This window comes from Panthera pardus, unplaced genomic scaffold (assembly GCF_024362965.1).
Source record: "Panthera pardus isolate Hobbes unplaced genomic scaffold, ASM2436296v1 HiC_scaffold_7, whole genome shotgun sequence".
Classification (NCBI taxonomy): Eukaryota; Metazoa; Chordata; class Mammalia; order Carnivora; family Felidae; genus Panthera; species Panthera pardus.
The window spans coordinates 41016316-41030973 of record NW_026527002.1 but is presented as its reverse complement, the minus strand read 5'-3'; the positions used below and the strand labels follow the sequence as shown (position 1 = coordinate 41030973).

General features: G+C 36.7%; 1 protein-coding gene across 3 annotated transcripts in view; it reads right to left on the bottom strand.

The window, feature by feature from the left end:
• Positions 1 to 14658, bottom strand: part of INTS8 (integrator complex subunit 8) — a 52845-nt gene that overhangs the window by 34484 nt on the left and 3703 nt on the right. The window contains exons 3-10 of one of the 3 annotated variants that reach the window (XM_019453499.2): positions 13709 to 13849; positions 13311 to 13382; positions 12336 to 12387; positions 10132 to 10314; positions 6003 to 6110; positions 4479 to 4634; positions 2901 to 3001; positions 2321 to 2462 (exon numbers count right to left, since the gene is read on the bottom strand). In XM_019453499.2, the coding sequence (XP_019309044.1) occupies positions 2321 to 2462; positions 2901 to 3001; positions 4479 to 4634; positions 6003 to 6110; positions 10132 to 10314; positions 12336 to 12387; positions 13311 to 13382; positions 13709 to 13849 (955 nt within the window). The remainder of the gene's footprint in view (positions 1 to 2320; positions 2463 to 2900; positions 3002 to 4478; positions 4635 to 6002; positions 6111 to 10131; positions 10315 to 12335; positions 12388 to 13310; positions 13383 to 13708; positions 13850 to 14658) is intronic. The other 2 variants (XM_053896608.1, XM_053896609.1) reach the window with 2 other exon arrangements.

Below are 14658 nucleotides of genomic sequence, written 5' to 3'. Positions count from 1 at the left end.
AAATCCAACAGGCTTATTTGTGGAACTTGACAATTTGAGTCTATGCAAAGAAAATGCAAAGGATAAGCATAAACCAATACAACTTTGAAAAACAAGGCTTATGTTTAAATGTTATCATGACAGGGATGCTGACCTGTGAACAAACAGAAAAGTGGTACAGAATAGATCCCAGTAACAGGCCCACACATGCATGGACACCTGGCATTCCATAGAGGTAAAGCACTGCAGATCAGTAGGGAAAAAAAAGCCTTCCAAAATAGTGGTACTGGACGGGCCCCTGGGTGGCTCAGTTGCTTACGCGTCCGACTCTTGATTTTGGCTCGGGTTCACAAGATCAAGTCTGCATCGGGCTGTGTGATGACTGTGCGAAGCCTGCTTGGAATTCTCTCCCTCTCTGCCCCTCACCCATGTACGTGCATACTCTCTCTTAAAAATAAACTTAAAACAAAACAAAACAAAAAAAACTGGCGCTGGAAGAAATGGATAGTCATAGGAGAAAAAAATGACACCAGACCATCTACTTCACATGATACACAAAAACCAACTATAAGTGGATTAAAGACCTAAATGTGAAAGGAAGGCTAAGCTACAAAGCTTTTAGAAGATATAACACTATCTTCATGACCACAGGATAGGAAGCTTCCTTAAACAAGAGAGAGTTCACTAATCTTTTCCTTTATGGGAAAGACTGATAAATTTTATTATACTAAAATTAAGAGTTTTTAAAGCAATATAAAGAAAGTTAAAAGAGAAGTCAAACTCAGAGAAGATACCTGCAGTATTCAAAATCAGTAAGGGACAAAATACACGAAGAACTTGTACCAAAAAAAGACAAAAACAGACAATCCAAAAGAAAAAACGAGGCATTTCACTTGGAACAGGTACCTCAAAAGACAAAATTCATTATGAGCAAAAAGTGAAAGAAATGCTGCTAAGTTCCTTAGTAATAAGAGAAATGGAATTTGAAATCTTTAATGACCTCATAGGTAAATTTGACAATACCAAGTGTTGACAAGGATGGTGACCAATGCATGCTGGCGACAAAAACACTGATATTAAGAAGTAATGTTAGAGATATATTTTCTGTAGACATCTGATACATGTGTACACCAAGATATACATAATGTTCCAAGCAGCAAAATAGCCATTTACATTATGTAAACAACATAAATGTCATAAGAACGGATGAATTGCACAATAGTCATGTTGTAACACAACAATGAAAAAAATCAAACTATAAATGCATACAACTTGGAAAAAAAGCTCATAAACCTGTTTAGTGAAGGAAAATTAAAAAAGTATTTTGTATGCTTTTATATCAAGTTCAAAACAAAGAATATTCCTTAAGGATGCAAAGGTGATACAAGTACAAAGAAAAACAAGGAAATGATCACAAAAGGCAGGACAGTGATTTTCTGAAGCAGAGATGGAGAGGGTTTAGTAAAGAGCATTAAAAAAAAAAAGGACTTCTAGAGGGTTTCCTGGCTGGCTCAGTCAGTGGAACATGTGACTCTTAGTCTCAGGGATGTAAGTTCGAGCCCCCACCCTGGGTATAGTGATTATTTAAAAATAAAATCCTTAAAAAAAAAAAAAAAAAAAAAAAAGGACTTCTAGAATGTTGACAATATAATATTTTTGAAACTAAGTGATATTAACTATGCTTATGTATTTCTCTCAGTATCTTTTATATTAAAACAGTTAAAGACAGACATCAAAAAACCTAACAGAAACACAGATTCTGGAGCTCACAGGAGAGGTCAGAATTATAATTTGGGAATGTTCAAAAAACAGATGACTGAAGCTTTAATGTTTATTTATTTCTGAGAGAGACTGAGACAGAATGCGAGTAGGGGAGGGGCAGAGAAAGAGGGAGACAGAATCCGAAGCAGGCTCCAGGCTCCGAGCTCCCAGCTGTCAGCACAGAGCCCGATGCGAGGCTCGAACTCATGAGCTGTGAGATCATGACCTGAGCCGAAGTCGGGTGCCCAACCGACTGAGCCACCCAGGCGCCCCTGATGACTGAAGCTTTAAATGAGAATAAAAAATGATATGAGAAGATGAGTGCACCAAAAACAGAACTACTGTAAACAGAAACACTAAAGAGAGAGCAAAAGAGGTCTTGATGAAGGATGAAGGAAAACGCAGTAACAGAGAACGAGCAAAGAGCTCTGGCAGAAGAGAAGGTTGGAGAGTCTGTAAGCAGTATCAACTATTAGCAAGTCAGATGAAGACAGAAAAGAGGGCACTAGATTTGGCAACTAAGAGGTCACTGGTAAGCTTACAGCAAAATTACAAATCAAAAAGGGAAAAAATGTCTTACCTCAAGAAGAAAGTCTATTTTCTCTTTATTAGGTCTAAGAAATAGCTGGTTAAATTGAACACTAATCGTTCTACCTTCCAATATATCACGGACTGTGTTACAGGCACAGACTTTAAAACAGATTTCATCTAGAGCTTCATTTCTGTAGAATACAAAAGTAGATCCACTAATACATTCTCTTTAATAAAAAAAAAAAGTAAGGTACATTTCACAAAACCAAAATCACTCACTAGAATGAGTTATTTATTCTTGAGAGGTAAGAGTTTAGGTTATTCAGGCACACACGGGGTGGGGGGGGTAGCGCAGAAAAGGAAAGTTTTTAATCTGTCAAGGGACAATTAAACTCCAGATTAGGTAACAGAATCAAATTCCACTGATTTCTGTCCCCCAAATGCTTTTACTAAGGATCAGATGAACATTAAAGTGGCTCTTCTGGCTATGTTAATTTCCCATATACTAACAAAGATGAAAGTACTGTCACAGATTTACAGGTGATTTGGAGGTCTATTGTTATACACCCAAAATGCATTTGCTCTTTTATTCAAAAATAAGAAGGTAGTTCTTCAATTTACTTACTTACCCCTGTTGAGCTTTCTGAAAGAGTTCCCTTAGTACTGACTGCCGGAACTGGACAGGTAAACTGAAGGTTAAGTTATCTTCAATAAAAATCTTTACTACATCCTACAACACAAGACATAAAATTGTATCCAATTCAAAAATCATGGCGAAGCTTGTTTACTTTAAAAGTCTTCCCAAAAAGAAAAAAAAGTCTTTCTACAATGGAAAATATATATTGAAGAAAATCATGAAAGTAACTTACTACAAAACTCTTTTCTAAAATATTAAAATGAAGATTGAGGGTAAAAATCTCACCTGCCCCCCAACCCTGCCTTTTTAAATTGAAGACCACAGACCAAAAATGAGAGGTGAAGAATCAATCGATAAGAGGAAATTCAAGGGGCGCCTGGGTGGCTCAGTCGGTTAAGCATCCAACTTCAGCTCAGGTCATGATCTCATGGTTCGGGAGTTCAAGACCCTCATCGGGCTCTGTGCTGACAGCTCAGGGCCTGGAGCCTGCTTTGGATTCTGGGTCTTCCTCTCTCTCTGCCCCTACCCCACTCACTCTCTCGCTCAAAAATAAATAAATATTTAAAAATTTAAAAAAAAATTTTTTTTCTTAGAAATAAAGATAGGCTGTAGCTTTGTCATTTCATGACTCCTACTTTGAGTGAAGTAACATGAAGGCACTATTCATTTTCTAGCATGAAGGCTTTCTGATAAAGATTTCAAAAGTACAAGTTTTTTTTTAACATTTAAAAAAATTAAAAACATTTTTTTAATATTTATATATTTTTGAGAGAGAGACAGAGAGAGAGAGAGACAGAGAGAGAGAGAGAGAGAGAGACAGACATAGAATCTGAAGCAGGCTCCAGGCTCTGAGCTATCAGCACAGAGCCCGACATGAGGCTCAAACTCACGAACCATGAGATCATGACCTGAGCTGAAGTCAAACACTTAACTCACTGAGCCACCCAGGTGCCCCTCAAAAGTACAATTTCTAATTCCCAGTAATTTTCATTACAAACCTAAAAATATATATCCACAGAAGGCAATGAACATAAACAGATTAATTTAAGTGTTTTCCATGGGTAAAAATCGAGACGATAACCAGGCTCACTGGTAAAGCAGTCTCTAGAATAGACCATCCAAACCTACAAATACCGCTTTGCTCATTTTTACCCCCAGTCTTACAGTGGCTAATAAGGCTGGGCTACAAAAGCCACACTTTCAAGTCAGACACCAGACTTAAGGCTCCATAAAACTAACAATTCTTTACCTGTAATTTTAAAAGTTAAAAGTCCTGCTTACAGTTTCTTGAAGAATTTACTTAACACAGGTAAATTCTATACCTTCAAGAAAAATTATCAATAATGACTCAACATCTCTACAGTGCACTGCTTAGACTTTATAACTTGTCACTTGATTCTCCTAAGACCTATGAAATGGGGTAATTATTACCATTTTATAGGCCAATCTGACAGTTTTACATGCCCCAAATCACACAACTGGTAAATGGCGATGCCAGAATTTAAAATGAGTTCTGTCTGTCTTCCAAAGCTTTCCAAGCACCCTATTACTTCCCCATCAGATATCTTACCTGATAGTTGCCAGATCTCAAACAAATATGGACTTGACTATATGGTGTCAACTGTTGAGATGTACTATCAGAAGAAGGTACAAGAACATCACACGCTTGACAATAGCCCGCTAACCGCTTCTCATCTATGGTACAATGAAGAGATAATGAACCTATCTGTAAAGTAAGAGGTATACATCATTATCCATCAATGTAACAGAAAACAATAGTATAGTACCCATTCAATGCATTTTAACAGTACAATAAAATGTAATGGAAAATTCAGGGCTGGAAGTACCATAAAAAATGAAAAAGTTGAAAGTTTAGAGCAAGGGTCAGCAAACTATTGTTCACAGGCATTTGGCCTGTGGCCTATTTTTATACAGCCTTTGAGCTGAGAATCATACTTAAGGTTGTAAAGGGAAAAAACATAGTAACAAATGAGATTATGCAACATAAACTGCATACAGGCCACAAAGCCTAAAATATCTACTATTTGGTCCTTTACCAAAAAGCCTGCAGACTTCAGGCCAACATACAAAAGGTAAACATCATCATCAAAGTATGTATAACAATTTAGACATTAAAAAAGAGTGAACACTGTTTAAAACAAGCTTAAAACATTTAAAAATATGTAAGAACAGAGCAAATCTGATGAGCTGCCTGGGCAAAGTAAAATGTGGATTCCCAAAAAATCTAGAATAGATTTAAAGCAAATCTCTTGAGCATTTAATCAATTTTTCTGAAAAGGAGAGACTGAAGTGGGAGTTTTTCTAGGCACCAAACAAAAACCTAGTTACATATTTTAAAATTCAGTTGTCAGAATCATAAGAAGAAAAATGCAAGTGATAAACATATGAAAAGCTCACCTTTACCAGGAATTAAGGAAATGTAAATGTGTTAAAGTTCGTGTATTTCACCCACCAAATTAGCAATTGGAGGAAAAAAACAAAAACAAAAAAACCCTCACTGCTGATCGGAGTACCGAGAGAAATGTACCTGGAAAGCAATTTGGTTTTATGTTTCACAGCCTTTACAAAATTACTGACATGATGATTACTGACATTACAATTTACTGACATGATGATTCTACTTGTAGGAATTTAACTTGAGAGCATCTTAAAACCAAAAAAAGTCTTACGCTTGGAGACAGAAATATTATAGCTTTATGATAAATAAAAACAGTAAACATAAATGCCCAAACATTAGAGAAATGAAGTAAATCACAGCACATCTACATGAAGATCTTTAAATGTCTATTCAAAGATTTAAGCATGATAACAATATAGTATATATAGTTAATATAACCTTAACTGTATAAAAACAAAGACTGAAACCTGGAAGAAAATAAGCTAAAATGGCAAAAGGGGTAATTACTAGGCAGTAGTAATACAGATTTTCAAAATGCTTTTGGTACTTTCTAAAACTTGCCAAATGTACCACAATGAACATTTGTTTTTTTAATCATCAGAAAAATTAAACCCAAAAACATATATCGACTCTTTTAAGAACTAAATATTATGTGCCTGTTATCACTGTATTTACCTCTGTAATTAGTTCTTTGGTTCTAAAAAATTTTTCTCTGGCATTTTCATAAACAGCTGCATTTGTAGAGCCTTGCTGGAAGTATGCTGCACCCAAATCATAACACACCTAAAATGGTAATGAATACCAATTTGCTTAGTAAATTTTCATGAACTGAAGAGCTAACAAAACTCGAAATTATGTTTATCTCAGCAAAACACTAGTACATATACAGGAAAAAAACTGTATTTCAGCAAGCAATGGAATAGTCAATGTTCTTAGTCACAAGCAACAGAATCCAGTGGACTGATTTAAGGAGAAAACAGATTTAAATGGTAAGATTTAGGGTGGTCTACAGAATTACGTGGCCCAAGGATCGACCTTTGGAAACAAAAGGGCAAGGGAGGCAAAGAGCCAAGATAAGAGCCAAAACTGACCTAGTGAGTGCTGCGGTCATCTCAACACTGGACTCTTATCACCTGCAGCCACCAGCACTACATGCCAAGAGCAGCAGCTAGCTATACTCTTGCTCAGGCTGCCCCTGTCAACTAGATTTTACTGTCACCGTTGCTGCTACTCAACATCACGACGGATTCTCTATCATCTATGCTTCTTTCAAAGTGGGGGAGAGTAACTGCCTGGCCAGAGTGAACACTGAGAAAAATCTGAATTAATGACAATGAAAGGATAGAAAAAGACAACTAAAAAAGTACTAATAGAATTTGTGAATTTCTGGGACACCTGGATGGCTCAGTTGATAGGGCATGCGACTCTTGATCTCAGGGTCATGAGTCTGAGCCCCATGATGGGTGTGGAGCCTACTTAAAAAAAAAAAAAATTGCGTATTTCTTCAAGAACCTTCTTCAATCGATGCCTAGACTCACTAAATGCAGAATTCAAGGACTCAGATTGTTTAATTCAACTTGAACATTTTATGGACAGGAATAAAGCTCAGAAGTGACAATGTCTGCTAAAAGGCATATAACCAAGTACTGGCAGAGCCCAGGCTCGAACCCAGATCCCTAAGGCTCCTAATATCCTGCCTCAAAAGTTTATTCTACACAGTGCTGACAGATCTGACTTTCTTAAAAAGTCTTCAAATTATCCCAAGTAGGATAAAATTCAAACCCTTTGGGCCCGATCTTTAACGATCTCAGAATCTGGACTAACTTCTCTCTTCAAAACTCTCTATTCTCCTCTATTTCAACCACACCAGTCTTCTCAATTCCCAATTCTTATCAGATCCTGGAAATAAACTTCACTCCCTATCTCTTATTTCCATCTACATCAAACCAGTCTTAGCAAACAGATACTTATTCCTCCTCTAAACTTCTAACCTCTAACAGTCTGATACACATCACAGAACTACTCTTTACTGATATGTATCATATATACACATTCTGTCCTCTTGAGCTAATCAAGATGAATTCTTCTCAGCCTGTAGGATACTGCTTCTTACTATTTAGTCCACATTAAATGTGTGGCTGATTTTCATTCTAGAGTGCTTCCTCCCATCTGGATCAAAGGGTGAGAAAGAAAAGAAAGAAAAGAAAGAAAGGAAGGAAGAAAGAAAAGAAAGACAAAGAGAAAAAGAAAGAAAGAAAAAGAAAGAAAGAAAGAAAGAAAGAAAGAAAGAAAGAAAGAAAGAAAAGAAAAGAAAGAAAGAAAAAGAATATACAGGTATTTATACACACACAGACATTACAGTTACATGTAATTCCCCTTTCCAGGCACACAGTACAAGATACCAAAAAGGTATTTTCAAGTATCACTATACTAACATTAAAACAAGGGTTTTTTTTGTGTTTTTTTTTTCAGTTTTTTTTTTTTTAATTTTTTTTTTTTAACGTTTATTTATTTTTGAGACAGAGAGAGAAACAGAGCATGAACGGGGGAGGATCAGAGAGAGGAAGACACAGAACCTGAAACAGGCTCCAGGCTCTGAGCTGTCAGCACAGAGCCCGACGCGGGGCTCGAACTCACGGACCGTGAGATCATGACCTGAGCCGAAGTCGGCCGCTTAACCGACTGAGCCACCCAGGCGCCCCTCAGATTTCTTTTTTAAGAAATCTCTATACCCAAAGTGGGCCTCCAACTTACAACTCTGAGATCAAGAGTCAAATGCTTTACCAACTGAGCCAGCCAAGCACCCCCATTAAAACAAGTTTAAATTCTAGGCATGCCCGGCTGGCTCCATACAGCATGTAACTTCTGATCTCAGGGTATGAGTTTGAGCCCCACATAAATACATAAAACAAGTTTAAATTCTATAATTAAGAGGTAGTTAATAAGTTAAAACAAACAAAAAGCCTGATAACAAAGTTGCCCTGACAGCAAATATTTTTGCTTTTACTGGGAAAAGAATTTAAAGATTTTCCTTTAGAATCAGGTAAATTTTAGTAATGTAAAGAATGTGCTTTAAATATTAACGTGCTGGGAAATAAGTATTGCTACTAATTTGCCATTCAAGGCACAGAATTAGGACTCAGCTATATAATTAAGAAAGTATTTGAGGGGCGCCTGGGTGGCTCAGTCGGTTAAGCGGCCGACTTTGGCTCAGGTCATGATCTCGCGCTCCGTGAGTTCGAGCCCCGCGTCGGGCTCTGTGCTGACAGCTCAGAGCCTGAAGCCTGTTTCAGATTCTGTGTCTCCCTCTCTCTGACCCTCCCCCATTCATGCTCTGTCTCTCTCTGTCTCAAAAATAAATAAACGTTAAAAAAAAAATTTTTTTTAAATAAAAAAAAAAGAAAGTATTTGATAGTTTACCTAGCACACTGAGATGTTTTATTAACAGCTGTTTTGTTTTTCAGATTGTATCACCCACTAGATAGTGAAAATCAGAAACATTACCAATTATTTTTAAATAGACTCTGTGACTACAATATAGTACCATAAACCCTCTTATATGTAAGTTCCACTATTTAAAGATGTTCCCAAATGTCAATTCTCATTACTCCTATTCCAACTGTGACTGCCATCTCATCAGGTACTGAAAAAATGATTATCTTCAACTCTACAACCAGCTAATCTGAAAAGGCACCTCCCAACACGTTGTCATAGCTACTTCTGCCCATTTCAGGAATGGGAAACAGTGACTGAAGAAATCAGCAGGTGCCTGGACGGCTCAGTCAGTTAAGCGTCCTACTCTTGATTCTGGCTCAAGTCATGAACTCACGGTCCGTGGAATCGAGCCCCACAACAGGATCTGTGCTATCAGCGCAGAGCTGATTGGAATTCTCTTTCTCTCACCTGCCCCTCTCCTACACGTGCACTCTCAAAAGAAATAAATACACTTAAAAAAAGAAATCACGCAAGGGGTGCTTGGCTGGCTTAGTGGGTAGAACACGTGACTCTTGATCTCAGGGTTGTGAGCTCAAGCCCCACTTTGGGGGCAGAATTTACTTTAATTATTAATTTACTTAAAAAAAGAACTGCCTGTTTAAAAACAGAAGATGACGCGCCAACTCCCACAAAGAAGAGAATACAGAATATAAAACACACTATCTTCGTGGCCCTTTTTACGCAGTTTTTGAATATTTTAAAATTTGTTGTACCTAAGGTTCTCTGCTAGAAAGTGAGGAAGATGCAAAATACACGTTAAAATAGAGAGAGATTTCAGAGAGTTTACGATCCAGCGGAGAAAAAGACAACACAAATACGCAGTATCTCACAACAATATCAACTGAAAGCTTTCAAAGGAACTAGAGCCCAGAGTTACAGAACCACCTTCAATGAAGACCCTTGAAAAACTAGTTATTTTCTCTAGGGGCCAACATTTTTCAAAGTCTAGCATAGTATTTGTTTTGGGGTTCAGGGGTTTTTTTGGTTTAATTATCTAACAATATGAATGAACTGTAGAATTGTTTACATACTCACTGCATTCTCAGTATTCAGAGTCTGTCTCTTAAACACAATTGGGAAACTATCTCAGAGACCATAAATCAAATGAAATTTCCCTTCCATTTCTTTCAGGAAAATTTCAAGTGAAGTCATAAAATTTACAAATTAATTATGAGTCAAAATTTTAATAGCATCTTAAGTCAAAAATCAAAAAGACAAAGGGAGGAATTCTAATTAAAAATACTAGAATGACCTCATGTAAGATTTTCCAAAACTTTGCCATGCATTGATTGAATATTGAAATAAGTACCTGGCACTGCATCTCCTCAGTTCTGATTTTCAATCCAGCAGTAGAACTCTCAGTTTCTCCATTTACCATGCCTGGCTCCATTGCCAACAAATCTAGTGTTCTCATTGTGTGGACATAAAGATCCTTGTCTAATTTAAGGGCTGCCTCTAGTACCAAAATAGAATCAGAAGCTTGCTCTTTTAGCTACAAAAATTCAATAAACAAATTATTAAAATACAAACATCACAGAAAACTAACCAAAATATATACACAGGACACTCAATAACTTGGTGTACTAAGCTATTAAAAAAATTTAACACAGCAAGAGTGCAATTAAATCTGTTGAAATAGTTACATTTTTAAAAATACAGTAAAAGTTCCTATTTAGAAATTAGAAAATACAAAGTAGAAAAGGTACCTTTTTATTTTTTTTACAAAACAAGATAAAAGTGCTCTAAAGATTTGCTTCCACTGATTTATTCAAGAAATGTTTATATGCATCAATGTGTCAGCCACCGTTTAAGTGGGCACTAGTAACAAAAATAAAATGATGCAGGGTTTTTTTTCTCCACATTCAAAATACTACAGCATAATGGGGCGCCTCGGTGGCTCAGTCGGTTAAGGGTCCTGGACTCTTGATTATAGCTCAGGCCATGATCTCGTGGTTGTGAGTCAAGCCCTGCATCAGGCTCTGTGCTGACAGAGGCTCTCTCCCTCTCTCTCTGCCCCTCCACTTGCTCTATGTCTCACAAAAAATATAAATAAGCATTCAAAATACTACAGCACATTAACTTTATATAAATATAGAATGTTTCTCTCCTCTCCCAGCCCCTAGACTTTACACAGTGTTTCTGGTGCACTGTAGGGGTCATGGAATTACAGAGATCATTTTTAAATTATGGAAACTCCCACATTTCCACTTTTATATTAACTACATTAAAAAAATAACTGCTATAGGGGTGCCTGGGTGTCTCAGTCGGTTGGGCGTCCAACTCCCGGTTTTGCCTCAGGTCATAATCTTCCGGGTTTATGAGATCAAGCCCTGTGTGAGGCTCTGTGCTGACAGCATGGAGCCTGCATGGGATTCTCTATCTCCCTCTCTCTGCCCCTCCGTTGCTCACACTTTCTCTCTCAAAACAAGTTAACTTAAAAAAATTCTTTTAAACAATAACTACTGTATTTTTGTGACTGCAAAGTAATTTTTTTTAATTTTTTTAATGTTTATTTAGTTTTTGAGAGACAGAGAGGACGCGTGGTGGAGAGGCAGAGAGACGGGGAGACACAGAATAGGAAGCAGGCTCCAGGTTCTGAGCTGTCAGCACAGAGCCTGATGCGGGGCTCGAACTCACAGACCAGGAGATCATGACCTGAGCCGAAGTTGGACACTCAACCGACTGAGCCACCCAGGCGCCCCTGCAAAAATAATTTTAAAATATAATACATGTGGGGGGGGGGGGGGGGGGGAGGGGAAAGTGGCTGATGGGCATGGAGGAGGGCACCTGTTGGGATGAGCACTGGGTGTTGTATGGAAACCAATTTGACAATAAATTTCATAAAATAAAAAAATAAAATAACATAAAATAGAATAACATAAAATAGAATAACATAACAAAATAAAATAACATAAAATAACATAAAATAAAATAAAACATAACATAAAATAACATAACATAAAATAACATAACATAACATAAAACAACAAAATAAGATAAAATAACATAACATAAAATAACATAAAATAACGTAAAATAAAATAACGTAAAATAAAATAAAACATAACATAAAGTAAAATAAAACATAACAAAATAACATAACATAAAATAACATAAAGTAAAATAACATAAAATCACAAAACATAAAACAACAGAACATAAAATAACAACATAAAATAAAATAAAATAACATAAAATAAAGTTTTGTTGTAAACAAAAATAAAATAAAATCTGTTAATTGTAAAATTTTGGGGAAAAAATATGAAGATATCATCTGTAACTGTGATTTCTCTTATCTGCTAAAGTATAAAAATTGAACAACAGAATTGGTGGTAAAGCACTACACTGAAAAGCTGTATGATTTACAATTGTTACCAAACTATGTTCTAACAATAAAAACCTATACATCACTGCTTCCAGACCCTGCCAACTCTTGCATATCTAAGGTTAGAGGAAGCATGTGAACATGCTCTGAATGCACCCCAGAAATGTGTAACTGATGCTGATACTCACTACTTTCAAAATATTTTCTGTTAGTTCTTTCTCCTGTTGCATCTGATTCATGCTAAAAGAGAAAAGATTGAGAAGTATTTAACATTTTTCAAGACTAAAAATTCTTAACTTCAGAGCATCATTCTTCAAAATGAGGCAGAATTTAAATAAAAATGTTAATACTACTTCTTTTCACTCTTGAAAAAACAAAAACTCAATTATGATGTTCATTTACCATTATTTTTTCATTTGCTTTGTGTTGAAAAAACAAAAACAAAACCCTCAATATAAGACTAAACCTTATTGGCAGCAAAAGCTCATTTCTATCAAGTTAGAAACTATGCTCTCTAGCTCCAAATTTGGGTAAGCTGCTAACCTAGAATTTAAGAATTAGGTTTAGGGGTGCCTGAGTGGCTCAGTTGGTTAAGCATCCAACTTTGGCTCAGGTCACGTCCTCGTGGTCCACGGATTTGAGCCCCATGTCAGACTGTGCTGAAGCTCAGAGCCTGGAGCCTACTTCAAATTCTGTGTCTCCTTTTCTGTCTCTGCTCCTCCCCTGCCCGTGCGCTCTCAAAAATAAACGTTAAAAAAAATTATAAGAATTAGGTTTAAAACTCCACAGATGATAACTCTGGTAATTTTTCGTATTCTAAACTAATTTTACATATTAAAACAATTTCCCTACATACAGAACAAATATATCTTCATGTAAATTAAATGAAAAAAATCGTAATACTTTGGAGCAGGGGAATTAACACTAAGATGAAAGGCACAAGTCACAATGCATTCCTTTTTCCAGAGCTCTCTACTATAGATATCCAGAGCATTGCCTGATTCTGTCACCCTTCTAACTCCCCAAACCTACCTGCACGTAGGCCTTGTGCCCTCCTCTAACTCTACTCCTTCGGTACCAGAGGTTATTAAAAACATGCAAATAAAATTTTTTTAATTCTGATGACAAAAAGTGTCAACCAAGGGTCCCATCTGCCGACTTACACACTTAACTGAGGAGGTCCAGGTTTGGCCTGCTTGACAGGAAAACTGCTTTGAACAATTGTCCTAATTGCCCTGAAGGACAGACAAGAAAAAGAAAATTTAACACACTGCAAATGTCACTTAAATTATTTTTTAAGTACTACTTAGAACATCTGTTATTATAAATTAGCTGAACTTTCAATCGATATGAATAAAACCTTCATAAATCATCCACATTTTTATCAGAATGCTTTTCTCATATACGCAGTCATAATTTTCTCTACCATCAGACTCCCAGTTTCCAAGATCCTCCAAGAGCTCTCCAGGGTATAGGGGACCCTTAAAAGCACATCCCTGAAAGCCAGAGGGCAATTACACACAGGCTGCCCAACACATTTGAGGTCTATGAAAAAATTTACCATCTGTTGTAGAGAAGGATAGCCATGGCAGTGGTCGGAGGTAAAGTGGCCAGATCCATATCCACATGCTTTGTCCCAGGAGGAACTTTACTGATGCACAGCAGTTCATTTAGCAGCATATTCAATACTGGAACAGACAAACTTAAAGAAACAAAAGGTACACATCTGCATAAGAAGCATAAAATACACAATTCAGTATTTTCACTGAAAATAATTACATTGTTAAAGGACTAAATCTGAGGCTATTTTATTAATCTGTCTCAACAACTTGTATGAAAATATTAAATTTCAGAGGTGCCTGGGTGGCTCAGTTGGTTAAGCATCCAACTCCTGATTTCAGCTCAGGTCATGATCTCAAGCATGGTTCATGAGATCAAGCCCTGCATTGCCTGCTTGGGATTCTCGCTCCCTCTCTGCCTCCAAATGAACCTTTAAAAACATACTACGTTTTTAAAGATTTTTAAAATTTTCTTTATGAAAACAACTTAAACATACACAAAAGCAGTCAGAATATAATGAACCCCCATGTGCCCATCATCTAGTTTCAACAATTATGGACTGATGGCTAATATGCTTTCATCTCTACTCTTGCTTACTTCCTCCCCTTCCCATACTATCATAAAGCAAATTTTTAACATTAAATCATTTCTTCCCTGTTTCAGAATTGATCTCAAAAAATTAATTCAACAGTGGCACGTGGCTGGCTCAGTCAGAAGGGCATGCAACTTGATCTTGGGGTTGTGAGTTTGAGCCCCACGTTGGGTGCAGAGTTTACTTAAATAAAACTTTTAAAACATTAACTCAATATAGTCACTGTATTAATTTCACATCTAAATATATTTCAGTTGGGGGTGCCTGGGTAGCTCAGTTAAGCTTCTGACTTCAGCACAGATCATGATATCACAGTTTATGAGTTCGAGCCCCACACAGGGCTCTCTGCTGTCAGCACA